Source organism: Notothenia rossii (genome assembly GCF_949606895.1).
Source record: "Notothenia rossii genome assembly, chromosome: 2".
Classification (NCBI taxonomy): Eukaryota; Metazoa; Chordata; class Actinopteri; order Perciformes; family Nototheniidae; genus Notothenia; species Notothenia rossii.
In genome coordinates, this window is record NC_136904.1 from 28777359 (window position 1) to 28804958 (window position 27600).

General features: G+C 39.8%; 2 protein-coding genes across 2 annotated transcripts; both read right to left on the reverse strand.

Annotated features, from left to right (window-relative positions):
• Position 1: 1 nt before the first annotated feature.
• bbox1 (butyrobetaine (gamma), 2-oxoglutarate dioxygenase (gamma-butyrobetaine hydroxylase) 1) lies at positions 2 to 19717 on the reverse strand. Its single transcript, XM_079665420.1, has 9 exons — positions 19674 to 19717; positions 18857 to 18925; positions 16532 to 16994; positions 15018 to 15132; positions 5328 to 5526; positions 4389 to 4494; positions 4072 to 4268; positions 2714 to 2880; positions 2 to 1678 (listed from the first exon to the last, which is right to left on the reverse strand). Exons 3-9 carry the CDS (start codon positions 16934 to 16936, stop codon positions 1518 to 1520), a joined length of 1350 nt encoding a protein of 449 aa, XP_079521546.1. The 5' UTR covers positions 16937 to 16994; positions 18857 to 18925; positions 19674 to 19717; the 3' UTR covers positions 2 to 1517.
• A 1280-nt stretch (positions 19718 to 20997) lies between these two features.
• fibinb (fin bud initiation factor b) lies at positions 20998 to 24295 on the reverse strand. The gene has a single exon (XM_079664704.1). The coding sequence runs from the start codon at positions 23888 to 23890 to the stop codon at positions 23273 to 23275; it is 618 nt and encodes a 205-aa protein (XP_079520830.1). The 5' UTR covers positions 23891 to 24295; the 3' UTR covers positions 20998 to 23272.
• Between the last annotated feature and the right edge of the window lie 3305 nt (positions 24296 to 27600).

Here is a 27600-nt window from a genome sequence, read left to right on the forward strand (position 1 = left end):
AGCATTAACACTGGTTATTTTATTCAAGAGTGTGCAAAATGAGGATCTAATCAGCGACAGACTGAACCATCATCATCATCATCATCATCATCATCGTCGTCCATATTATCTTGAGGTTTACAAAATATGAATTTGGAGTAAAGAAGGTTTGAAGCTTAGGACGACTCCAGAGTAAAGAGATCACTAACATGACACGTGAGCACATGGTGGTGTTTACTAACATAATAAAAACAGTTTGCAGGTGTTTGAAGGATCAGTTTACTTATATTAAAAAAAAAACTGTTTCATCACTATGGTAGCCAAAGAGAGCATTTTGGATCTCAGGATATATTTTGATGTCAAAAAACCTCTAATAAGTGCTGCTCGAAACATTAAAAATACTTAGTAGAAAATCTACTCTGGATATCACAGAGAGCTCTGTCAATAGTTTCACAGGAACTATTTATTTGATAAAAAGTAGTTCCACTATGAGATCTGTGGATTATCCAGATAGTCAAGGCATCATTTCTGGATAAACAAAGTGCTGTTTAATTTTTTCAATGTAAGATTTACATCCTTGGAGCACCTCTGGCCATATTCAGGAGATTTATAAGCCCATCTACTTTTGATCAGCTAAAATAAACCTGTTGTTTATTCAGCTTGTGCATTTGATGTGGTTTATTTCTTTGAAAAATATAAAAAACAATCTTTCATTCTTTCTAAAACAATTCCAATCTGGAAATGCAGGGTTTTGATTGGACAGAAGCCGTACTCTGCATATCAGGATGAAACAAAGCGCTGAGTTGGCAGGTGCCGGTTAAGTAGAAAGTACCTGTATCTATAACCAGGCTGAACTGACTATCACATTTACAAATGCCACCTGTAGTACTGCAGCTTTAAGGCAATTTTACATTCAGACTGCAGCGCTACAGGACAGAGGGAGAGTCAAGGACACCAGCTCCTTTGTGTCGGCACACGACTGAGCGGGAAACTGCAGCAGAAGGTAAGAAGGAGAGGAAAATCACTCCCTGGTTCACCACTATTCTAAAACACTGTTAAACAGTGTTTACTGAGTAACAATTTGGAAATTCACGAGTAAGAGGGAGTCGTTTGAGGCAGCCAAGTTGTCTTGAGCCAAATATTTTACCATAGAACTGGGAATGACGTATTTCTCTCTTTCTTTCAATCATAAAAAGTCATAATTACAGTATTCTCCTATGTAAATTCAAGCTTATAAAACCTATTTGTCACTATGACTGAATCGCAGAGCACCTTGGAAACATGAAAGCAAGGTGATGTTCATAATGTTTGCATTGAAGTGTTGCACGAAAGGTTTCAAAAGTGTCTGTCTTTAAACTTTGTATACAATGTGATGCTTGACTACTTTAGAGTCACAGATTTACATCTTGACCAGCTGTCAGATTCCTCAATATCTTTGTACTTTGGCTTAACTCGCAGGTTAAAGATGCCCAACATCGCTCAGCTTCTCTGCTAGGGCTGTAAAGCTACCGTTTTAAATTCTGCAGTGTTTTTGGAGCTCAAATGTTCCCGTGGACAGAGTTGCGGAGTATCCGGAGGCGAGACATGACTTCATCCCAGTCCAGGTAGGCTCCCTCCAGCTGGCGCAGCCGGTCAGGTTTACTGACGTAGGGCCTCCGCCCGTGGAGCAGCCGCCAGTTATCGAAGGTCACGATGTCACCTGGAACACACCAACACCAACACTTCAGTTAAATATACTGCGTTACAATCTATAGACCACTCAAAGCACTTTACACTACATTTCAACATTTCAACATTCCTACAGTGTTGGTGGAGCTCTGGGAGTCATTCAGGGCTCAGTACTCCAAGGACAGACGTGACCTGCTTTACCTCCCATACAAGAGCCCCTCAGGCCAATAGCCTCTGGGAGTCAAAGTTGGCCTGACATGCATGTGTTTGCATCTTCAGTCGACGCACATGAACACACCGTTCAATCCATTTATTTTGCTCTTGTTTTTTTTTGTTTAGTTAGAGATTACAAAAAGAAACCCAATATCCTCTCTGACAGCAGCCACATGTAGGGTAGGCCCGTTGTCAAAAATTCAATCAGTTTAAAATTAAGCCAAAAGTCAAAGTATAGTTTGTCATAATATAGTGTATCATAAAAAAGCTATGATATCGAATGTCATAAAAAGCTCGTAATACATGTTTGTCAAAAAGAAAGTCATTGTAATGTATAGTATAACTTGGTCCCTAACAAATGTCGCTGCATTATTTAGCTCATTGTATTTATTTATTTTCCTGGCATGCATATAGTTTACTTCATCTGCATTACTTGCACATTGGCCTTGCAACATAATCTACACACTATTTCATTTTAATCTATTCTACTCTGTTTCTTCTTGCACTATCTTATTTTGTATTTGTTTTATGTCCTATAAAACTATGTTGCAATGTTGGAGGAGCCTGGGACTTAAGGTGTCCATTGCCACACTGTAGCTACTGTGCATATGACATTAAAGCCTTTCATCTTGAATCATAAAAAAGCCATAGTATAGTTTTTCATTCAAATAAGTCTTAGTATAGTTTATTATAAGAAAAGTCATAGTATAATCATAAAAAGAGCTTTTCTTATATATTTTCTCTTTTTGTCCTCCACTGAATCATCAAACTGGTGGGCATAAGCCTGCTGCTGGGACGAGGGGACGTTACAGATGCATTCACTGAACCACTCAAAGTGCAGGTAGAGTCTGACCTGGCATCATCCTGTAGGTCACCACGTTCTCAGGGCGGTTCATGATGTCCACGTAGGCCCTGAGCGACCTGTAGAAGGGCTGGACCTGCTGCAGCGGCACGTCCAGAACCGAGTCTCTGGTGGCGTTGTTGAAGTTTATCCTCTCCACCCGACCTGTGGAACTGACGCTGTTCACACAGAGCAGTGGGGACAAGGTCAAACTAACAGCAGGACACCCAGGCTGTAGAGCTGAAACTCTAAGTCAACCATCAAATTAGATGCTCAACTTAATATTCTTTGGCAGCAATTCTTACAATTGATTAGTCATTCAAGTCAAACATCAAGCAAACCTCCCTAAATCACTATTTGTGCTGCAACTAATTATCTTTTAACTATTGTTCAATTGTGTTTAAACTGGATCTGGTTCTCAACATTTCAGATATTAATATAAAATGGTACCAATGCTCACTTGATGTCTTTGTATTTCATTTCAAACCTTTATTTAACCAGGTGAATCCCATTGAGATCATCGATCTCTTTTTCAAGGGAGACCTGATATCTTTTAATATTTTGTTGTGGCTGAGCAACTGTATAAAACCCAGGTTATTCAGTTTAATATCATAGAAGATGATTAAATACAGTTGTCAGACAAGAGATTTGAACAAAGTGGTTATTTTTCTTTTGATCCACTTATTGATTTGCAGATGAAATGTTGTCAGATATTTCACAGGTGATTGGAGTAAACAAGCACTTTGAAGATTTGTTGTTGGGATCTGGGTAACTTGATCAGGGTTCAGGGTTCATCAATGAATGAAGAAACGTGTAGGTTTGCCCTGACAGGACACAATGATTATTCCCCAGACGTATTTGGACATGTGAGTCTTATTCCTGAGTTAGTTTTTTGTCTTATTCCATAACAACAAATATATTTTTGCAGGTCTGACTCTTTTCTGTTCCTCATGGCTCTGAAGGCCATTTCAGAAAAATCATAATTCTGAACAGCAGATGGCAGTATACCACTTCAAATCATACACACAAACTCAAAGCATTTAAAAAAAGCAGGTTTTCTAAATTTCCAAACTGTCGCTTCATACAGTGTGTGTGTGTGTGTGTGTGTGTGTGTGTGTGTGTGTGTGTGTGTGTGTGTGTGTGTGTGTGTGTGTGTGTGTGTGTGTGTGTGTGTGTGTGTGTGTGTGTGTGTGTGTGTGTGTGTGTGTGTGTGTGTGTGTGTGTGTGTGTGTGTGTGTGTGTGTGTGTGTGTGTGTGTGTGTGTGTGTGTGTGTGTGTGTGTGTGTGTGTGTGTGTGTGTGTGTGTGTGTGTGAGTGAGTGAGTGAGTGAGTGTGTGAGAGTGTGAGAGTGTGAGAGTGAGTCCACTCACTCGATGATGCTCTTCTTGGACTGCAGCAGGAAGTCGCAGTAGTCCATGCCCCCGTCGGTGAAGTCCACCTGGAGCGAGCTGAGGGTCCTGAAGGCCTCGGGGTCCTCTCTCTGCAGCTGCTCTGCCATGTGGAAGCCGTCCACCACCTCGCTCTCCCCCCCCTCCTCCGCCTGGCTGATGCAGTGCAGAAACTGCACCTACAGCATCACAAACACGTGCAGCACAAATGCTCTTTAACGACATGAAGGCAGAATGCCAGAAACTAAAGCATATCTGTTTGGAGCAGCCATTCCTCTAATAAGTCATGTCTCACTCACTCCAGGTGCAAAGTGTAGAGCTGGGTAGTCTGAGTGGAGGCTGAGGCCTCCTGAAGTGTACGCTACATTGTTAGCCATGGGTTTGTCCTGGACCTGCCATGTGTGCCTGAAGACAAAGATAACAGTCATTCATAAAAGCCACATTCATTAGTTTACTGGCTTTTAAAGATAAGCAGCCACAATTAGAGTGTGTGCAGAAAAAGGAAGCGATGACATGAACTTTGCAGCGATCCCCGAGGAGGGGGGGGGGGGACAGCTTCACAGGAACGCTCCCACTGAAGTCTCAGAAGAAGAGGCTTCATTGGGATGCAGCCGGAGTCGAGCACTAATGAGGAAGAGTTATCTTCCATGTTGTGTTTGCATGCCTCGTTTGGATGCCCGACTCGTAGCAGCGCTCTGCTTCTCTGATGCCAGGCCTTCAGCCTCAGACTTCACTTCCAGCAGGATGAGCTCATCGGCTGGCAGGGGGACAGCTCCTCGCTCCAAACCTCCGTTCTGACTGAGTGCACCAGGTAATTCCTCTGGCTTCAAAACGCTGGAACGCTCTGAGGTTGTTTTCCCCTCTCTGTCCTGAACTAATCAGAGCTGCTATAAGTCAAAGGGATGAACTCTGGTGTGATGGAGGGCAAACAGACACCTTCTAAGCTTCTCCATGGAAACAAGGAATCAAGGCTACAGATTGTTGACTGGTGGAAACACTTTCCTAAACATTAATCCTGAAAAGTGAGAATGAGGGATCTTCTTTGGGAAACATATCTAGCTGCTTTCCCCCCTGGAAAGTATAGAGGAAGAAAGAAATTTTTTCTTTTTCATTTTTACTCCAGCTAAAATATGATCGGTGGAAAAATCTGAAGTTCTGATTCATGCAGAGTCAGATTATAAAACAGTGGAGTGGCTGAAGACGACTGGAGAAGAAAGGAAGAAGTCACGCAGTCTTACCCGTAGAACGTCAGCCGGAGATAGCCGATCCTCTGGGCGAGGCGGGCCACTTGGCCCAGCTCGGCCGGCGCCCCCTTCAGGTACACGATGCCAACGCGGCGCAGCGCCAACAGCCAGGCCAGCGCCGCCTTATCGTCATGGAGCACTTCCTGGTAGTCGGCGGTGGGAATGTGCAATTTGGAGTCCCAGTAATAACGCTCTGAAGAGAGAGAGAGGATGGGGAAGAAATGTCACTTCATCTTAGAGGAGATTTACATAAACACACGTTTTTCCGTTTTGTGTTTGTCTGACAAGGATTAAGCCATGCGTCTGCGACAGAGGGCTTTCCTCCCAAGCAGCCTGTCCTGGAGCTGCTCTGTTCAGTAAACAAACAAACACTGCAGGAACACAGAACAGCACATTATTTGGACTACCCTGCATGTACAAGTAAAAAGCTCTATTTATTTGTCCTCACTGTCACACGGATAGACCGAACAACCTGTTTACTTACCAGAGGTTATTGGCTGGTTTTTGGAGAGGCATGACTTCTAGTGACTTAGTCAGAAGTTTACTCACAAAGATACTTAATGTTCCCACTAAAGACACCTACTGCACATTAATACATCCCATCATTTGGTTCAACTGAAGAACTGATGACCAGTATTACTCAGGTGTGCAGCACGCTCATTCTCTAATACTTTCCATCCCTCCCTTACGACATGTTCTTGCTCTTACATGACGGGAAGTAAGACGGATAATGTGCGTCAGGTGAACTTCAGGCAAGTATGAACACTCTTCATATCAAATCAAACACATGATGAATGAATATGGAGTTGAAGTCTTTTAGCAAATCCTATCAATAATGGATCAGAAGTCTCGCAGTGTGATAGATTGTGTGTGTTTTGTCACAAAAGGAAACAATGAATTATTAACCCATCGTTGCTCTCCCATGTCTTTCATTTCAACAAGTCACAGCTTGCCATTGCACGCATTGTCTGCACACTTCAAAATGGATAGCTTGCTCAGAGAAAAAAAACAGTTTTGTCTCCATCAGACAGACAGACGTGGAAAAAGTCCTCCCACTGCTTTCCACCCAGCTGGCTCCACTCCTTTTTCCATGCAGCCTCTCTCCGGCGACTTCCACAGAAACAGCTGCTAAGTGCATTTGCAGCAGGAGGAGGAGGGATTAGCGGAGGAGATTGTGTACCTGTCTGCGTCTCCTCCTCGTGACTCTTTTCAACTCCCACCACCTTCAAAGCAACTCTTCCATTGGCTGCATCTCACACATCAGGAGGTTAAAGCCATCAGGAGAGACTGTACATCATTGACTGAGACGTTTAAAGACAATGTGACTGTTTGCTCTGAAGGTGGTGAAGTGTTACAGTCTCTACACACAGACTAGTGCTGAGGAATTTCAGAGCCTTGTTTTTTCTTAGAAATCTGTGAGGCGCAACATCACTCAAAGACTCTGTGACCATCATGACTCGCAGACCTCCCTCCAGGCTGTTGTCACAAATGATCAGCTTCTGGCCGCACAGTTCAAAGGGTCAGGGACCCCCGCTTGTTAAAGCCTGTCAGGAGGCTGCAGAGAAACAAAGGCAGAGAAGCAGAAACTGGCTCAGAGGTCATGCCTGAATGCTACAATTACTCTTGTGAAACTGGACCTGGATGTGTTGTACAGACACGGCGGTCTCTGCTCCGCTGTTTAGGGAGTCACCGTGACCAGGATGCTGCAGCGCTTACACATCAGCTGTGCAGTAAAGCTAGAATCCCCTTTGAAACATGCTTGCTGCTGTGGAGAGAGTTCACTGTGGCCGACTGGGGGAACAAAAGATGGAACTTTTTATGAAGATCTGCTGCTAATCGTGTAATCTGCTCCTCACATGTGCGTGTATTGTTACTGGAAAGGCTAATCACAAATCTCAGAAACGAAGGATCACAAGGAATGTCTTTTTCTGCTCTCTTGCCAGCTCACAGTGGCAGCAGATTACAGAACAAATAAGGGCTGTGTCACCCCATAATCCTGCAGATACAAATCTGGTCCAATGTAGAACTGGTAAAACAGAACTTAGATGGTGTAAGTATAAATGTATCAAAGTTTAGAAAAACTTAAGTATTTGGGGCATTTATTAATTTTCAGCTAAAGGAAAATATGCTTTTAGCAGCAAGCTCTATAAAGATCTCTGTACACAACCTGCTCAGCTTGGTATTAAGCGGCAACATAGAATAAAGTTGCTCTGTTACTGGTAAATGTTTAAATAATAAATAGTTGTGTCAATAAATAGGTTAAATGGCGTTTAATGCTTGTTATTGCTGGTTGCTCTGCTCATTTATACAACATGAGTGCAGTGTTCCCAGGACAGACTGTGCTGGTGTGTGCTTGAAGGGATACCTCTGACAGCCTGACAAGATAGTTTATGTGCATAATCCCCTCTCCTGTCGTCCGTCCCCCCCCCCGGCCGTGGTCTGCTACAGTGGCTTTTCCAGACGCTGAAACCCAAGCCGCGGCTCCTGCGGCTGTCAGGCGGCTCGGGGCAGCTTGGCTCTCGCCTCACTGTGCTCTGTCTGAGCTCGCCGGAAAGCAGCTCTCTGCAGCTGGGTGCGCCTCAAAGCTCTGCTCAATCACTGCAGTTATCCACAGAGCCTTTGTTTTGTTGGTTTACTTTTATCACAGTACTGGGATCAGCTCACCTCAATGGGCCGTCCGTGGTGTGCACAGTGCAGGGCTCTGAGCCACATGGGCAGAACCACTGTTTTCTTTTTGGGAAAGAATAAGCTTTACAAATTATATTCAAGCTGTACCAAAGCATATCTCAAAGACTGTACTTAAATACAAATAAAAACAGATGTCCTTATTTCAGCTGCAATTTCAGCCCCAAATATCCCATTCTTATTAATACATGCTTTTTTGTTTTGTTATGCATGCTTCTTAGTTCATATGAAGCTGTTCATATTAAGATGTTGGCTCTTTACTTGGTGTAATAAATGCAGATTTCCTCTTTGTGGGACGAATAAAGGTATTCTGATTCCTAAACTCAGGTACTTCAGTTAAGTACACATATATATTCATTAGCACCTGGATCTTCAGTTCAAATGCTACCTACACATTAAAGCATCAGTAATAACAATAAAATAGAAAACAAATGCTGCACTTTGCACTACTATTCAAAATACATTTGGCTTCAAATATGTACATCATTTTTCTTAAATTATGTTTTTTAACACATGGATTTACCTGAAACCTGACCTTATTAAGTTCTTCCCTGACCACTGAATGAAGCATCTTCTGATTGACTCTAATGAATCACATCTAGTAATAAATCATTAACGCTGTTTCATCTTTGTTTACTTTAAGTGAATACAGATGATTTGAACCAGGTGTGTTGACTCCCTAATCAGCGTGTTAACAGCTGCAGGTGCTAAATGTGTTAATGATAAATGATTAGTGTTCTTAGACATAGCACCCATCACATTACCACACTGCTCACATGTTGTGCATTCATTAGTTTGTTACACAACCAATTAGACTGGCAATGTTAGATCCAATAAATGACATGTTTTGAAGAAAAAGCAGCACTATGTTTGGTAACTCGTCGTTATTTATATCTATATTAAGAAGTGTATCATTTGTTTTTCCTACAACAGCTTGAATCAGCGTCTCACACAAATACTTGTTTTGAGACTTTTATTCCTGGAAGGCTTGACATGTATTGAAGTCACTAAAGAAGTGCTTTACTTATAATTGTGTCATTGCAGGCTCTCATTTCAAGTCTTTGAATTGGGAGATGTTTTAAACCATAAATCGTTTTTACCAGACCCATGAGTCCCGAATTAATCAAATATATGTTCGTAGTAACGATTAGCATGTGTGTTGGTGTTTCACACCGACATAATGCAAGAAAGTCACTCCAGCCTCCACTTATCCAACAGACAGCCCTTTATCTATGAAACTGTTGGGCAGACAGCCTCTGCTCTCCCAGCCTGCAGCAGAGAGAGTGAGCAGTGTTTCCTCCACACACAACCCTTTCTCCATCAGCAAGTTCAGCTTCCCAAAAATCTACCAAGCCTTGCAGAAGTTTGCCAAATGTAGTCCCTTTCGCCAACTTCTACTCAATGCTTTCAGTATTATTCAAAGCGCCAAGCAAGAGGTCTGGCATGCAGGAGAAATGAAAAGAAATCCAATCATTATAATCTCAACAAGCTTCTCAAGCAGTCGGATGTTCAGGTATTATCAATGTCATAAGCGATGACAAAGAGAAAGGATTTCAGCCAAATATAGTTGCTTTGTGAATTTACAGGAATACACTGTAAAAAAACAAACTGCGAGGGGATGGAAAATAGTGAATTATAATGAAAGGAGGCCTAATTTCTCTTGAAGGAAACATCTGGTACGTGTAAGCTTTGGCTGACCACCATTCTTTTTGACAAATCTGAATGGCCCACTACAACACACATCCTAATGATGGCTCATCATGACAAATGGAAACATAGATGAGGGTTATCATTCCTTAAATTCCTAACCGAATGATAGCACACCACATGCACACGTGCATGTAAGCACGTGTCCGCAGAGACGTTCTGCTGAAGCTGTGAATGGTGAGGTCAGAGAAAAAAACAACAGTTTTTCCATGGATGGATCTCCGCAGCTGTTTCCAGAAGTATTTTGTGTCAACTGACGAGGGATGACATATACGGCTAAACTCAGACCAGATGGCAAAGAGGAAACTCCAGCCAGACAGGGAACTGACAAATCAGCTGCTACTTGGCTGAGTTATAGAAGCGGTCAGTGGACTTAATTGAGAAAAGACCAAACTAAGCTGAGTCTTTTTATAAGAGCTAATGAGTCATGAAGTTTACGATAACTGTCCAATACAAACGGCAAACTATGACGTACACTGTGGGTTTTCCAATCAGGAAAAGACAGCCATGAAAAAGTCCACAGTGTAACAAGCCACATATAAAACTACAAAGAGAACCGGCCCAATCGCTCCAACGTTATCACTTGAGTGCCTTTATCTTAAAGGGAGGAGCAGATGTTGGTGCTTTGCCAATTAATGACAAATAAAAGTAAGTGGTAAAACAATGTAACAGACAATTTGAAAAAAGAAGAACTTGAAGGTGGGGTAGGTAATTTTGGAGAAACCTGCTCAAGTGCGCTAGAATTTGAAAATACACAGCCGGAAAAAATCTGCCACTTCCTTACAGAGCCCCTCCTCCAACACACACTAACGCGCACATGACCAATGAGGGCACGAGATAAGTTTGTGCACAGAAGGCTGACAGGCAGGTAGGCCATCCAGTTATTTTAGCCGGCCGGCTAAAATGATTGGTCGTGCTTTTTACACGGCTTCCACAGATACATTTTTGTATGGATTTTTTGTCAAAGCACTTCAGATATTCATTGCTATCGGGATGTTAAGAGCATTCCATGGAATATAACAAAAAGTGTATCTTGAGCCGGTTTCTCAAACTTACCACCTTTAAAACCTTTAAACAGACCTTAAGTCAGTATAAAGTCTCACATGTTTATTTACCACCATTTTCAGCTGAATAAACTCAAGTCATGTGAGACCGCTATAGGGACGTGCAAACTGTTCTGTTTACATGACGCTGGGTGTTTGATGAGGATCTGCCAGCACGTACAAACAGCTTGTGGCCAAACATTTTCATCAGATTTAATCTGAGATCTTGGCGAACATTGGCAGATGACATTCACATGATGGCTATTTGGATGTGGAAAAAAAAGATTTAGGCTTAAGGGTTTTGGAGGATAAGCGTTTTAGGCTTCTCCACAAAACGTATTTGTCCAAAAAAAAGGAAGGGATCTTTCAAAATAACTATTCTGTCGCCAAGAAAACTATTCTGCTAAATTGGAAAAACAGAAATCCACTCAGTCTTTCACAGTGGTTAAATCTTCTAACAGATCAGGTAATACAGGAAAAACTGTTACTCTAAAACATCTTTAAATTATTCAATCTTTTCTGTCTCAATCCCACATGGTCAAACACATAATCATTGTTCCATGCTGTGTCAAACTACATCAAACTGCAGTGCGGAAAGAAATGTGAAAGGACGGCCAGCAGCGGTACTTACTCCATCAGTACGACTCGCTGCATCAGAGAAAATCACTCAATCTGTTAGGAATGACAGGCCTTTGTTGAGCGACAACATTTAACAGTTTAGTCAATACAATAAATGTTGCTGACAGGCTCCTTTAACAAATCTCTGGTGGTTAAATGTTTGAGAAATGGGCCTATTTTTACTTTTTGTGAAAATCCATTAAACCTGTTTCAAATCCCTCCTTTAAATACCACTGACATGAAATTAGTGAAGATTTCCACTCCGACTAAATAAACATGAAAGGCGCCAAATGGGAGGCCTGAGCGGATGACACGGTTCAAATATTAAAAGCATCTGGCAGGCATTTCAGTAAATCACTGACAGATTTATCGGTGAAAGAAAGGCTCATTGCAGATAAGGTTGTGAGTGACACAAGCTCTTGGTGTTCCCGAGAGCAATCCAGCATCATCACTCTGCTCCGGGTGACGGGACAGGTTCAAAAGGCAAATACCAGCAGGGAAATGCATTGTGTTCCTTCCAAAGGTCCTGAACACATGATGAAGGTGTTTGATAAAACACCTATTTATCCGACAGCATGCTTGTCACATATCAGTTGGCTAATTGAATGTTTGACTGAAGTGCTGAACGCTGAGTGGCTCATAGGGGAGAGGGTTCAAGGAAGTAGAAATACATGAGCCCAAGAGACGACATTGAATAAAATACTTCTAGATAAACTAAAGTATTAAAGAAATGTAATTCTGACCTGAAATCGGCTCTAGATAAAAAGTCAGGTGCTCAAAAAGTGAATCAAGATTCCTCAATGAAGGCCGAACATATTGTATGTAAGATAAAGATACAACAAAGCTACCAAACTTCTCACAATAATGTGAAATAAAAATGGAAAAAATTCTAAAAGTTGATCATAAACAACATCGAACATCAAATAGTCTACCAACATACTGTAAACACGGTATATTGGGACATTAGAGAGTAAGTAGGAACATGTCGGTGAGAACTCCTCAGAGTTGGATACCAGGCAGCTTGAGGTTAAATTCCTGGTTACACATACCTACAGGCTCAGGGATTTGTTCGTTCCAAAGGAAGGAAATACTGACAACGGCAGCTTGTGTTTGGTAAGAACATGCAGATCTTTTCTCCACCCTCACTTTAAATCAGTTTTCCATATGGCGGGGCAGAAGGCTGAGACTCACATTTACACAGACGTCAGCCTTTCAGAGGGTCTTTACACTGTTTGTCTGGAGTTGATATGCAAAGGACAATAAACCAGAGATGCTGACAAATCACATGTGCGTCCAATACACTGCATGAGACATTTGATGAAAAGGTCAAACAGAGGAAGTGACTGAACAGTCATTATGTGTGGAAAGCCATTCAAAAGTAAAATGTTGTACTCATAATGGAAACCAGGAACTCACTAGAACTGCATCCTAAAGTTGACCTGAACTTTTTCCTGAAAACTACTTTTTTTTTGTACAAGAAGCACACATTCAAAATAAATATATATTTTTTACATCCGGGACTGTACAATAGCAATAAGAAAAGTATCTAGGTAAATGAATGAAAGGACCTTGAGTAGTACTATACTAGCACTATCTCCATGACTCCCTCCGATAAAAGCTGCTGCTGAACTACATGCTGCGGTTTGAGTTACACAACTGACTCCATAGAAACGGTAAAAGCAAAAGAAAAAACATTACTGAAAAGCTTGAGGTAAAGTACAAGCTGAATAATATTCCCCGAGCTCCAATTTTCATATTGACCTCACAGTGTCCTATGTGTGCTTCACTTTCACTGTCGAGAACACTTTAACAGGCGAACTCATGCCTGTAAACCTAGTAAACCTACTGCATGAAAAAGGAAGCAGAAACTCAAACTGTGGACTGCGCTTCAGTGAGTAAGCGTCATGGTGAGTTAGGAGAAAATCTCAGGAGGTGAGCTCTGTTCATCATCCATTTCTTGAGAAAGTAGACCTTTCTGACAGAGGGGAATTTCAGGCTGGCACTCAGGAGGAAATAATTAATCCCAGAGAGAGTTCGCATGCGTACCTCCTCTTGTTTTGTTTTTTGGTATTTGAGCTGAGGGCTGTCTTCCTTGCTCTGAGCTGAGAGAAAGCATCTACTCTACGTAATGACTATCTGACGGCAAACTGTTGTGTGGGGGATCTGTTTACACTTCAACATGAATGGAGGAGTTGTGCAAGACACACATGTAACCATAATCAGTGTGGAGAGCAGCAGCCGCTCAGCCCTGTGGGTCCTTCAGGACCACGTGTGTGTACACAAACGGACTGCAGGCCATCCCCCGCTCCACTGGAACGCTGCTACCTTGTTCCACTGCTGAACTTTCTCCTCCGCTGTCTGGCAGGCAGTAAAACATATCGGGCCATTGCAAATGTACTGTCAAATGAGTTCTCTTTCCAGACCTTAGAGAAAGCCCCTTCCTTAACAACCCTGTCATGTTACTGAGAGAAGGAAATGAGTGGAAAGAAGAGTTCAAATCTGAGGCCGCTCGTTTTCCACGAAAGGTTAGCAGAGAACTCATTTTGTTAATAAAAGCTACCCACACATCAGAGAGCTTCTGTTCAACATATTTTAAACCTAATAAAGTTTCATTTGAAATATTTCAATGTTTTATAAATTGTTCTTTTTCAACAAGATACACCTCATTCAAGCAATAATGATGCGGTTAAGTGAGAGCAAGTGATAGATCTGGTCAGCTAAATCGATTTCAATAATGCAGTATTTGTTAAATCAACAAAGAAAAAGGAAAAGAAGTGATGACTGTCAAAAACTCTGAATTGCATCAAGAGTAAAAGCTTTCTAATGTGCTGACATTGGACAAATAATACAAATAAGATCTGTTTTAAGTTGGCAATAAATCACAGGGAATTTGTAACTGAGTTGAAGTATTTGAATAGTGAAAAAGTCAAAAGTGATACTTCATCTCTATCTTCGTCAGATGGTTGCGATATAAATCGGTAACCTGAATTGAAAACAGATCTGTGGGCAACATTGGCAAGAGATATAAGGATTCACTTGGGAGTTTGGTGTGAACCAAAAAGGTGAGTACCCAAAGTGAAGTATCACATGTACTGCGTGTGGTCACAGTATGGAAAGGGACGGCCCTGCTTGTTTGCTTTTATATACAGGCAGGTAACTCTCGCTGCTTGCCAAGCAGACAAATTGCTTTTCTCAGATACCACTTTGAAGATGCAGTAATTTATGACAGTGTTTGTTCATCCTGTTAATGCTCAGGCAGCTGCACTGTGATTTATGATTTCCTATAAACATCTCCTCTTGATCAACAACAAGGCACTCAATTAAAAAGTAATCATTAGTTTTAAAAGAGTGCAGTCCAATCAGCACAGGCTTTTACCTTTTGATTTTTGTCAGCAGTTTGAATGCATGTTGTTTTTGTTTCTCACCACTACAACTCTAACACTCACAGATTATTAGGATGTTTTGCAGGACGGTTGTTTTGGAATGCATTATTATAGGCTAGGTGTAACTAATAAAGTGGAAACTGAGTGTAATTATGCATGACAAATACCTCTTGTGCATTTAAATCAGCTAAGCTATACCTACATGGAAGATACAAAACAGATATAAAGAAAAGCATAGCTTGACTCACTATTGATGAAAAGCTCTTCCTGCATTGCTTGTCTGGCAGCATCCGAGAAACAGCGTTTCTTCAGCCACTCTGCATCAAACACGCTGGTGTGCTGGTCGGGCCACACAATGGACACCTGTAGAGACACAGTATGCTTTTTCATTCCAACTACACAAAAACATTTGAGCCCTTTTTTCATGTTTCCACTTCATAATAAGTTTGTTTTCATAAGACATCACCTGAAAGTGCACCTGTCTAAGTAAAGAGTAAGTGAAAACCTTTTTATTAAATGACACAATGTTGTCAAAATATTAGTGGGAAGGGTTAGAATATAATAATGCCCTAAAAGCATATATGTTTTATATATAAATTAATATATATCTGGTCAAAATAGGATTTCCTATGCTAACCTATTCGCTTTTTTATACCTGCGTAATACTTTATTTTGGCCAATGCAGCCATCAAATCCTTTATTTAGCCAAAAGCAAGCTTGAACCCATTGCTGTAATGAAATACATTTACTTTAATAGATTATCCGGTACATTTTTCTATGCTGGAGACAATACAAGACATGTATTGCTTTAAATCTTTATCAAAGCAAGCAAATGACACACGGTAGCTTGGCAGCACTATCACGTCAAAGCAATCCTTTTATAGCTGTGTCCCACTTCAGGGGCCCTCTGAAGGACGCAGCTCACAAAGGTGGCTCCTTTGGAGGACTTAAAGGTCAGACTCAATGTGTGCTACTGCCAAAATAACACCGCCCAACCTCACAGAACCTCAATTTATCCCCAGACAGTTGCCCTCAAACAGTCAACAAAAGCGTAAATGCCAAACATTAACTTGAACAGGTTTCATGATACAATCACTGTGAAAAGAATACAAAGATAGTAATAACAATAGTACCATGGAAGTATCATATTATATCAAAACCCCAGTGAAAAAAGCTACAGGGTCACACAGAAGTTGCAACAGTCAAATGTTTGGCACTTTTGCTAAGATATATAGATGTGCTGTCCATCGACTAATCAACATAACCGATTGTTTCAACTCTAATGTCATGTTATTAAATGACATTAGACCAACCTTATTTTAGTCGCAGTCTAAAATAAGATTTGTGTAGGGGAATTTCATGAGCTTTCATGCTCAATGTTTGGAGAACAGTTTTTATTTCATTCTTTAACTAAAGGATTTAAGGATGTATGTCTTGCTGTGGGTGGACACAGTGAGAAGCCCCTGTGCCGATAATGGCTTTGAAATCTTACCTGGTGTTGCTTTAAAAGCTCCAAAAGTAAAATCCTATTTTCTTTATTATTTATGAGTTACACACCGACTTATTTTTTAAATGTGAGCATGCAACAGCATTATTAAATGTTCAAGCAAGCAAAATGTCCATTTCCCCCATCCATTTGAATGGTATTGTAAGATAGTGTTGCAAATCTTAAACCAAAGCTCTTTATATGTGTGGAAAAAGTGGAAATGTACACAGCCAGTATGGTTAATAATTAAAACATTCACCTTTGGCAGCAGCCTACCTTGTTGTCATTAGTGACCTCAACAACGTCCACTCCAGTGTTGATATCTAGACCAGACATCAACAGTTTGCGGGCCTGCGCAGACTCCAGGGTACACAGTGGACACTGGCAGTTGTCTCTCAGCCAGGTGAACGGGTACAGACTGTGGCCTCCGTCCTCCCACTCCACCTCCATTATCCTCTCCTCATCCAGAGCCCGGACTTGTCTCACTGAGTGGCGAGCCAGAGGAAGGGCGGCAGACCCAAGAGTCTGCTGCCCACGAAGCTGCATCAAAGTTAGACAATAGGGAAGTGGACCTGCAGGCCTCCTCGGTCTACCACCAGCCCTCAGAGCCTGGCAGGCCATGGCAGAGGTTCCTCTCTGCAGGGCAGGTCTGGCCACACGTACTAATGTACTCATCCACATTTCTGAATGGTTCCCTTGGGGCAACTCTGTCCACAGCTCAGAAAGGGCGACCACCTCTCTGAAGGTAATGAGAAACGGAAGTAATAAAATACTGTGTATCATGGAACAAACATTGGGAGTCTCATACTAAAGCTAAATGTACTTGTGTTTTCTCTGAATGTCTTATAATAAAAGGAAAATCTGAGCCAAAAAAAAAGAACACACATTTAGAAAGCATTTAAGATGTATACTTTAATTTTAAATAATGTTGTGAAAGACCCCATTTAAAAAGCAAAATTATGGTCGTACGTGTGTTTTTCATCAATGCCAATATCCTCAGATACAGTTCAAAATGTAAACTTGTTTTAAGTTGACCACGTTTTTCTAGACTCTGTCTGCTTACTTAGTGTGTTGGTAAAAAACAGTATTTAACAGTGCCATAGTGAAACACTAGGGATGTAACGATATATCGAATAAACCGTTGTGGGACTGACGAAAATCTACTGCGATTTTTTTTTTTATAATTTTTTTTTTTTAAACTTTATTTAACCAGATGGTCCCATCGAGATCATCGATCTCTTTTTCACGAGAGACCTGTCCAACATGGCAGCAAGTAGGTTACAACATGAACATAAAACAACAGATAACACAAAAGGACATTGTATTTACAGGGCTACATGTACATACCTAGAGACATTGACAAGTACCAACAGTATATTTATATCTCCACCTGTCAATAAGCCTCACCTACTTGGAAAAACTGTATTGTTTTTGAAGTGGTGGAGAGACAATGCACAGTTTGACCCACTGCTGTCACCCATGGCCAAAGCATATCTCTCTGTCCCAGCAACATCTGTACCAAGCAAGAGAGTTTTTTCCACAGCAGGTGATATTGTAAACGCCCAAACATCCCCGCTTCAACCAGGAAATGTGGACATGCTCATATTCCTAAAAGATAACCTTGATGATGCTGAGTGAGTGAGTGAGTTAGTGAGTTAGAGTTGAGTTGCTTGAAAAACTAAAGTGAAACTTGATTTATTCTATTGCAGGGTCTGATTATTGTTGACACTTTAAAATAGTACTATCCTATTAAAATGCTGTACAAATCAGATGTATTATTTAATAAAGAAAAAATAATTCAATAAAATAATAATAATTCACATTTGTTTCCTTTATTTTACAATATCGCAATAAATATCGTACTGTGGACTTTTTATCGTGATATTATCGTACCGTGAGTTTTTGGTATCGTTACATCCCTATGAAACACAGAAGCATTATTTAAAGAAAAATAATACAAAGTGTGTGCTGTTATCACTGTTATCCATAATCCTGCACCTGTTGCTAACCCTATGTTATTTGTCCAGAAACTCCCAGAAAGCATAGCTCTCTTGTTATTATCCTGTTAGTGTGACAGTGTTTGTATCGTTTTTTAAGGAAGAAGCTTTTGTTTAGCCTTTTAAATCCAATAAATCTATCTTGCTCTTTGTTTGAGTGGAGACGCTTCCTCTGACCTATCTCTTTAAAACTGCTTAATTCTGGTGCAGTTCTTGAAGCTGTGACATCACTACCAGCGGGTGCTTTGAGTTTGATGATTAGCACAAACAACAAAGATACAAAACATTAAGACTGTGAGAACCAAAGCCTCCCGACTAGTAGTTCACTTCAATTTTCAAACAGAAGTGTAGCCTCGGTTTAGTGTCCATTAAGGCGTGTAGTCAAGTCCTAACAGGCATAAGAAAAAGCTAACCTGGTTGTTAGCTAGCTAATAAAGTAAAAGCACCCCTTGGGTCTTCCTGTATACAGTACCTCTACAGTACTAACGCAGCTTCTCTCACATCCGGGTACTTTACCTGTTAGCTTTAACGTTTATGTATTAAAGTGCTACGAAAAAACAGTAAACGCGAGTGTTTGTCACTAACAAAGCTTATGTAGGCCTACCTGTAATGTTTTGACGACGGGTTCCTCTTCCCCACGAGATTCTCCTCCGTCAACACAAAGCCGGCCGGGCTGTCAGTGAGAGAGAGAGAGAGAGCAAGAGAGAGAGGGAAAGTGGGTGAAAGGTCGACCGGGAGGCTGCACTGTACACGGTGACATAATCATCGCTCAACCACACTCCCCACTAATATAAATATAGATAATGTAGTCCCGGGCAAACACTTTTGTGTTTAAATAAACAAAAAGGGAAAACATAATCTTTGTTTGCAGATAGGAAATATATCAGGACAACCTGTTGTTGCTAGTGTCGATTGGGTCAAATACGTTACATTAACTACATAAGTACACCCTAGTTACTTTGTTCATATAATAACACACATGTATGATAATATAGTACTGCAGGCCTATTACTTATCAACTTCACAACTATCACGGTATAGCTTATTTGACACAACACTGCAAAATGTCATGCCTCGATATTTAAATCTGAACCATCACACTGGTGGACACTCATATTATCACCAAAGTCAATAGAGTTAATTTTCGAGCATAAAATTCAATAAAACATATATGGCAGTTTCTTCCATAGCATTTTTAAGTCTGAACACAAGTTATGGACCAACCCATGGTTAAATTATACTTAACCCTCCTTAGAGCCTGTGGCTAAAGTGGCTAAGAAGTTGGGCTCATCTAAATGGTATTTGGCATTTTTCATTATTTTCTGCCGATGATTGCTTAATCAAGAAACTAATTGACGTATTAATCAATAATAGAGAACATTTAGGTAATGATTATTTTCCTTCTTTGTGTTCAGTCATACCTTTTTTAATTAAGTACTTTTTACGTCCTTGGCAGGTTCCAGGAAGACGACCAGTACCCAATAGATGTGGACAACCTTCTTCTTTCCAAGTCACAAGTTCACCCAATTTATAACATGGCAGGCCTGAGTTTCAAAGGGTAGGTGATGTTGACAACTCAGTCACCTTTGCAACTGACATCAGTGCACACGTGTCAATTAGCAACATCAACAGTGACACTATTGTATTATTTGACAGACTTTGAATTGATCCATTGAGTGGAATGCACCGGAGTATACCTACAGAGCATTATAAAAGGAATTCTAACCTATACATATCTTTAAAGATCCCTTAAAAATATAACAAATGTAATCCTTTTTCCGGGGAGAATGTTTTTGTTGATGTCAGCATGCAATAACTGAATTTATTTTAAAATATTGAACACTGAGATTGATACCAAAAAGTTCAATGCAATCTAAAGTACAACGTTGAACAACTTTTCTGATAGTTTGGGATGAATGCTAAAGCAGAGGTCTTATTACAGCTTGTTTGTTTGTTATCAGTGTTTTATAAATCTTATCCTCAGAAGGTTATGCCAGTCATTTATTTATCCAATGTATTTCCCCTCTCCAGGACATAACAATGTAGGTGAAAGGTTTCTGTAAAAACTGCATTTTACGTGTCCTTTATGTTGCCTCATCATGACTGTTACCAGTAGGCTCAAAGTATCTATTGACAGTGACTAACTACTGTACAAGTGAAACTGTCATACTGTACTTTGCTTTGTTACGTCGTTTACACCAGTTGGCACTTTTCCCATATGTTATAAAGTTCAGGATACTCATAGTATTTTAGTTCAAACTTTAATTAACTTAACAGTCACAATAATAATATCATATATCATATCATAATAATATCACAAATAATATGTTGTTTTCAGCAGAATGGTGACAAGTACAGGAAATAAAACAGGTTGTTTGTAAGGTCAGCCGCACCATAAATGCCGTCAACCCAACTTCATTGCATCTCTGTTCCTCATAAATACCAACATCCAGCTTCTTCCTCTCTTTAAAGCGCTCATATAGGGCTGTGTGTGTAATTTACAGCAGACCACAAAACCTTGTAAAGCAAACACGGAGGGGAGCTTTGTAATTGTGGAGCACGTGGCAATGCAGTCCCAGTGATTAAGGAGCTACTGCCACATTGAAGGGGTGTACAATACGGACATCGATAGGGAAACTTAGCTACATAAGAAATGTTTGAACCTAACTTTGACGTCATTAGAGAAGAGACCAATAATGCTCGAAAGGGTGATACTCCCATAGAAACATGCTCTTGCAACAACACTTTCAAAACCAATTCTTTATTTATGAAGACACAACAAAATCGATTTAAAATAATGTCACAATGATTGTTGTTAACATTGAATTCCACAAGTGCTGCCTGCAGTCTTATCCGTCATTTATTATGCTCTCACTACCTTAAAATATATAGATATATGCAGCTCAATTTGAAACTTTGTATAAAAAAGGAATACACAATAAGGTGTTTTGTAACAAAAAGATAGCACTCACAGTATTTACTTACTGTACTTAATATCACACTGTACATTTTCCAGGATTATACAGCCTTCGCAGAACAGCACAGTAAATGCATTTTAAACCATGACACAACCTTAAGCACCGGAACAGTTAAAGAATTGTGCAAAGTTTACAAGCCCAAAAAGCAAAACTTAGTTTTCCATATGTAAACATTATTCAATATTCATAATCTGGAGTGTCAAAGAAGAGCAACAACAATGACTGCTCAAGTTAAGAGCATTCAAACAGCCTACTACATCATGCCCTCCACCCCCCTCGCTTACAGCTATGTCCATGAGTTATCCAAAACAAATATATCTTTAGTGAATGTTTTGCAAATGTGGATACTTACAGTTCAACAACATGTCCAACATTTGACTTAATCCTCAAAGGAATCTCTCCAAAATCCACATTCACACACATTTTCTTTGGTCACAGAGGACTGAATAAGTCTTGGAATACTCTACCTACAGTACTAGTGTTTGGAAAGTTGATGGTTCCCATTTTCACTTTTTTTGATTGGCTGATTAGTGTTTGAAGCTGTTGTTTTACCCTTACACCCAAGCTTACAAACAAATGCACAAACCTGTGACAGTTTACAGATAAATGCATCTACTTAAACATACTACCAAGAAAAGAGGCGGACAGATAATGTTTGACTAACCCTAAGGCCATATATCATTATTGAACATTATTACTGTTTAATAACTACTTGTTTGTCTTATAATGGTATGTAATGACCATTGCAATAGTCTATGGGAGTCAGCACTATGATGATTTACACGGACAGATTATATTTATTATATCAAAATATAATTTGTATACCTTGGTAGCTCTTTATTACTTTGTGGTGGAATGAAAATCACTGACCTGTTGCATCACAATGATGAACTTCGATTGGTAAGGAACTAAGTTTGTATAGTAAGCCAAAACCAGTCAATATTCTGTTCATTAAATCTATGTATACTTTTGAAATGGTTTTTTTCTAGAAAATGTATCACAATATTGTTATATAAAATGCATTGTACTGTTATAGAATAATATAGCCAACTCCTTATTCCTTTTATATAAAGGTAAGATTGTTCACATGAGATGCAGCCCTGCAGAGATGTTATGTTCAAACAACGCATTTTCTCACTTAAGACTAGCAGTTGGAGATGTTTTTGGTTTTAAATACCTTTTTTATATACATATATATATATATGTATACGTAGACCTATCCCAGATGTTGGCAATGAGTGGATTGGAAAACTTTTTCTCCCACAATGTGACATATTTATTTTTTGAAGAACAACTTCATTTAGGAATATGCACCACATGAACACAATATAAACTAAAAAAAAAGAACGTATACTAAACAGATTTAGACACATGGTGACCTAACAAAACAGGTCCATGAGTTTGGGTCATTTTGTATTTGACCATGGTTGATATATTGTTATTTAGTATCATACATTTGGAACATAATCATAATACAACAAATTTGTAAATGAGGCCTTTCCGGGTTAGGGATTTTAGCGCTGTTGGCTTCATTGGGCAATCCAGTTTCGACAAATATCACCTGGACTATCATCTGCATGGTTATATAGCCTACTTTCCGAACTGTGGATTCCAACTTGTTTTTGTTTCAGAACCTTTAAGGAGAAGCAGTGTGTCTGCAACAATTCATCACAGGTAAGAGTTATGAACAGTGAACAACTCGCCTCCTAATTGATCGTCAAAAGTGATCAGATAGTTTGATTTGGATATTTTTCAGCAAAAAAGGATGAATATTTTAAATATAACATCATTTGTTTTTTCTTATTTCCTAATTATCATATTGTGACCTTTGACATGTAGAACAATCTTTGAACACATTAAATGAAAGCCAACCAGGGAACCACTGCTCTAGAATTAGATGAGATAATAAGTATTATTTTCGTAAATTATGTGAACTGGCCCTTTGTTTCATCCCTGATATGATTGCTCATTTTTTCACCCAGTCTCATGGTCTCAAACTGCATTATAAGTACTGTAATGAGACCTGTAGGAACTACTTTCCCTCAGAACTTCATGTATTCGTTCTTCAGTCTGCTCAGCCTCGTGCCGTGGCTGCGGATGATCAGAGACAGGAGCTCGTGCTTGTCCTTTAGTCCCTGAGAAATGTCCAGCGTGCCCTTCAGGACGTCCCGTGTGTGCACTACCATGTTCAGAAAGTCGTCGTTGAGCCTGTGCTCCTCCTTTGACTCACTCTCTTGGCTCTGCTTGAATTTCACCTCGAGCTCCAGCAGAGATTTCTCCGAGTTTGTGAAAGCCTCGCTTATCTGAGTCGTCTCCCTCCGCAAGTACTTCCCGTAGCTGTCCTCTCCGTCCAGGTCGAACGAGATGCTTTTCCCGATCCCCTCCAGCACCCGGGCCGAATCCTCAATATGCCTCTTGATGATGGTGAAATCATCCCGTATGACAGAGTCCTGGTCCTCATTGAGACTGCACTTTCGCTCGTCGGTCATCTTGAAAAGCATTTGACATTTCTCCGGGTCGTCGTTGTCCTCATAGTCTCCGTCCGGCACGAAATAGTGATGAAAAGTCCCGTTAGACATCTCCGGCTGCAGCGGTCCGGTGAAAAAGGCTCTACACATCGAAAACATCCCGACACACAGGAGCAAGTGAAGGAAAGCCATGATGCCCACTCGTCCTAAACACAGTTAGGCCTACAAATAGGAAATATTAAACGTTATTTCAGCGACAGTGTCAGCCTAATGGACTATTTAACTCCAACCCGGTGTAGAAACGCAAACATTTCAATCAGGTTTAAACGTCCAAACTGCGCAGTTAACTTGAGGCTTCGTTGTAGTTTTCACGTCCTCCTCAATATCCTCTTTGTCCAGATTACAAACAGATGAAAGTGGCGTGAAAATGGGTTAAAAAGCCTCACTTCTCTGCTTTTACTCGAGCCAGCCAGCTTCCATCTTTGCCAATGAGCAGGAAAAGCAATGTATGCAAGTTGTTTCAGCTTGGAAACAGTTGTAGCCTGCTCCCGACTTCACTGGGTGCCTCAAACGCAACATCTGGATGTCTCAAGTGCCGCGCGCTTGGGTTTTGGCCATGGGGTTTTGGCTAATAATACCCCTCTGCTCCTCTCAAATTACAGGCTCTCCGTCACTTTAAAAGGTTGCATTGAGTCTGGAGCAGGCTGCCAGCAGCAGCCACGCTGCAAAAAGCCTCACAGAAACCAGTGTTAATTCAAAATACCATGACAAGTTGGCATGGATGGTTAGAAAGGTTACTTAGAGAGAAGTCTTTTAGAAATAAACAAAAGACCATTTATAAAACATTTCCACTCAATCCAACACAACTGTCCTGTAAGAAATAACCATTACTTTTACAAAACTTCAACATTTTAAATGTGTTTTTTGTAGTTCTGATCCTGACATAATATTATAAAATTAACAGATATTTGCAAAAACACAATAGCTGAAAAGGACAGAGCATTTATTCTAAAGCATGAAAACTAAATTAATGAGCAAACAAACAAAGAAAAATACTGTTATGCAGTTGCCCGTAAAACAATGTAAATCTATTTTTGCTCCCCTATTTTTAGGTGGATTTATTTTTTTAAACAACTCTCAACAGGATGTTGTCAATCTTTAATAATGCAGAAAAGGAACATTGTCACATGACCATAGATGCCTTAGTAGTGGCACAGAGATACAAAAGGACAAAAGTTATTGTACGTTTTACTCCTATACATTTTTCTGCCAGTTGCTTTATGGAACACAAGATTGCATTTATTCATACTCTTGAATGTTTACATAGTATGGTATTGGCATTTTTAATGAAGTAAAATATTTTAATAAGATAACATACTTATAATAATACTTGTTTATAGTCTAGTACAAAAGCTTCTTCAGCTACCTACTGTTGGAAGTATCTGCTCTGTTCTGCTTGATACATCTTTGAGATTAACCTTAGGCTCTGCTTGGTTTTTTAACAATTGACTAACGTTTTGATATATTTATAAAAATATAAAATAAGTGTAAGAGTAACGCCAGATATAATGTGGTAAAGCAAATGTCTGCCCTGTGTTGTTGGCAGAAAAGTCAGGAGACATAAACGTGTTCACTGAGCTTCCTTTAAACAAAGTGACCACCTGTTCCTGCTGGCATCAAATGACAAGTCCAGTTATGTTGAAAGGATATAGAAATACTTTGATGGTCACCTGTTTATGAAGGTGGGACATTTTGTTTTTCATTTTGTATACTTTGTCCAGATTCTTTTCTATACTGCACGTATTATAAATGTACTTCTTTGGAAATATAAGAAACACATGGAATATGTTTATGGAAGCAGTTTGCCATAATTGTTAAAAGGTGGAAGACACATTTTAATACGTTGATCCAATAAATACCATTCACTTGAAATGATAATGCATTTTCCAGTACGCTTAAGCTGCTTGAGTCCAGAAGGAAATGCCCCAAGGGGAAAATATATGACCTTTTATCTCAAGAACTTACACGTTGAGAATGATTTAATCTGTTGAACCCACAATTCCACTCAATGTGTGCATAATTTTTCCAGTGGAAACAGCAGACATTACACCACCTATACCTCTGAGGGGTGCTGCTATTATGTTTCCACTGAAGAGTGATCAGCACAGTTGAGACCTGCATACAGTAAAGCTTGTTCAGGGCAGAGTTTAAAGTAATAAACTCAATTAAAACATTGGTTGATATTCCTTATGTGCAAACTTACTTGTTAAAAAAAGGTTCAGACATTGATAAACAGAAAGTCTTAAACCAGGGTCTGTAAAGTGCATTAATCTGATATTTGATGTGGAGAAATCCCTAACTGCTCACTATGCCTGTATTTAAACAGTAATAACAGCAATTGCTGTTGCTAAGTCCTTGTTAGAGTGTCAATGTTGCTCTCATATTTTGGAAGTATAGCATGTGTGATTGCAATTGTATTAGAAATCTGCAGGGCCAACTCCTCAAAAGAGGAGGATATACTGTGAGAGACCAGCGTGGCAGCCCGTTGAAGCACAACGGTGCCTGTCCTGTGACATTATTCTGCAGAAGGAATTTCAATGTGGTGTCAGACAAAAAAAGAAAATGAAAAAAAAAGTCATGCAATGGTTCTAGGGTGTGGCTCTCTGTTTTGACTTGAAGTCTTTTGTGGCATGTTTACAATAAATCATTTCCCCTAAGACTACATGTTGGCTGCAATTTAAATGGAATAAAACACATTTTACAACATCATTTGAGATTGAGTGCTTCCAACTTTGAACTCAATCGACCAAGCTGGGATTAAATCCAAATTTGGCAAAGATCAGCTTCTCAAACTGAATCTGACTCAAAGTGATTGAGAAATCTGGCTCAACGATGGTTTCCTTTAATTGCAGAAAAGGGTTTAATTTACATCTTTGAGACAGACTTCTGCACTAAACTCTGTTATAGTTTTAGTAACCTTTTTCATATATTTAAGAGAAAATGTTCATCAATGGCTTCACCCATTGTTGTGTGTAAACGAGCTGAATGCAGAGCAGAGCAGGTGAAATAAAAAGTGGACTTTCCTTGGTCTATGTTCAGAACAGAAGTTGGCTGTCAGAAAGACCATGTCTAAATCAGAGCAGTCAGGCAGATAACACAGGCAGAGATCAAAACATGCAGAAAGCAGGGAGGACAGCAGATGGCTGAAACATAATGACATGATGCTACATTGAACAGTCTGGCAAAGGGCTAGTGTTTGTGGGCAGGTATATACTGAGTGCCTGATTACAGGCACTGTGCAGCTAAGATGTTTATCTCTAAAGTCACTGTCACACCTTTGTGGTACAAAGATATGGGAGTGTTATGTCTGAGCATAAGGCACACATATAATACTACAAGTACTACTACAAGTACTACTACTACTACTACTACTACTACTACTACTACTACTACTACTACTACTACTACTAGTACTACTACTACTACTACTACTAATAATAATAATAGGATATTGATATTGTCAATAATAATGATTAATTGTTTACCATGCATAAACAATTCATCATTATAACAAGATTTTCTTTTCGCAAATGACAGTAATTATGTTTCATATAAGTTCGTATGACGTGTTGAATCAAAGTATTGCAATTAAGACAATTTAAATGTGAGTTAAAAAATACACATGCATTTGTTTAATGTTTTATTTATATGGAGACTTTACTTTATGGCTCAGAGTAGTTTGCATGTGAAAAGTCTGCTGAAAGTTTTCACTTAGTTTTACCGAATTAAACATAATTAAAAATATCCTATGAAAGTGTCTAGCAAATGTTTTGCTCTTTTTGTTCTTTTTGCCACAGTTGGCTTCAAATTACACTCTCTGGCACTCTGCTTCAAGCCAACAA

Coding starts and splice junctions, on each gene's coding strand:
- bbox1 (XM_079665420.1), bottom strand. CDS start 16,936: ATGTGGATGAGTACATTAGTACGTGTGGCCAGACCTGCCCTGCAGAGA. Junction 5,527..15,017: donor GGAAGAGCTTTTCATCAATA/GTGAGTCAAGCT, acceptor CTCTCTCTTCAG/AGCGTTATTACTGGGACTCC. Junction 4,269..4,388: donor CTCTACACTTTGCACCTGGA/GTGAGTGAGACA, acceptor GTGATGCTGTAG/GTGCAGTTTCTGCACTGCAT.
- fibinb (XM_079664704.1), bottom strand. CDS start 23,890: ATGGCTTTCCTTCACTTGCTCCTGTGTGTCGGGATGTTTTCGATGTGT.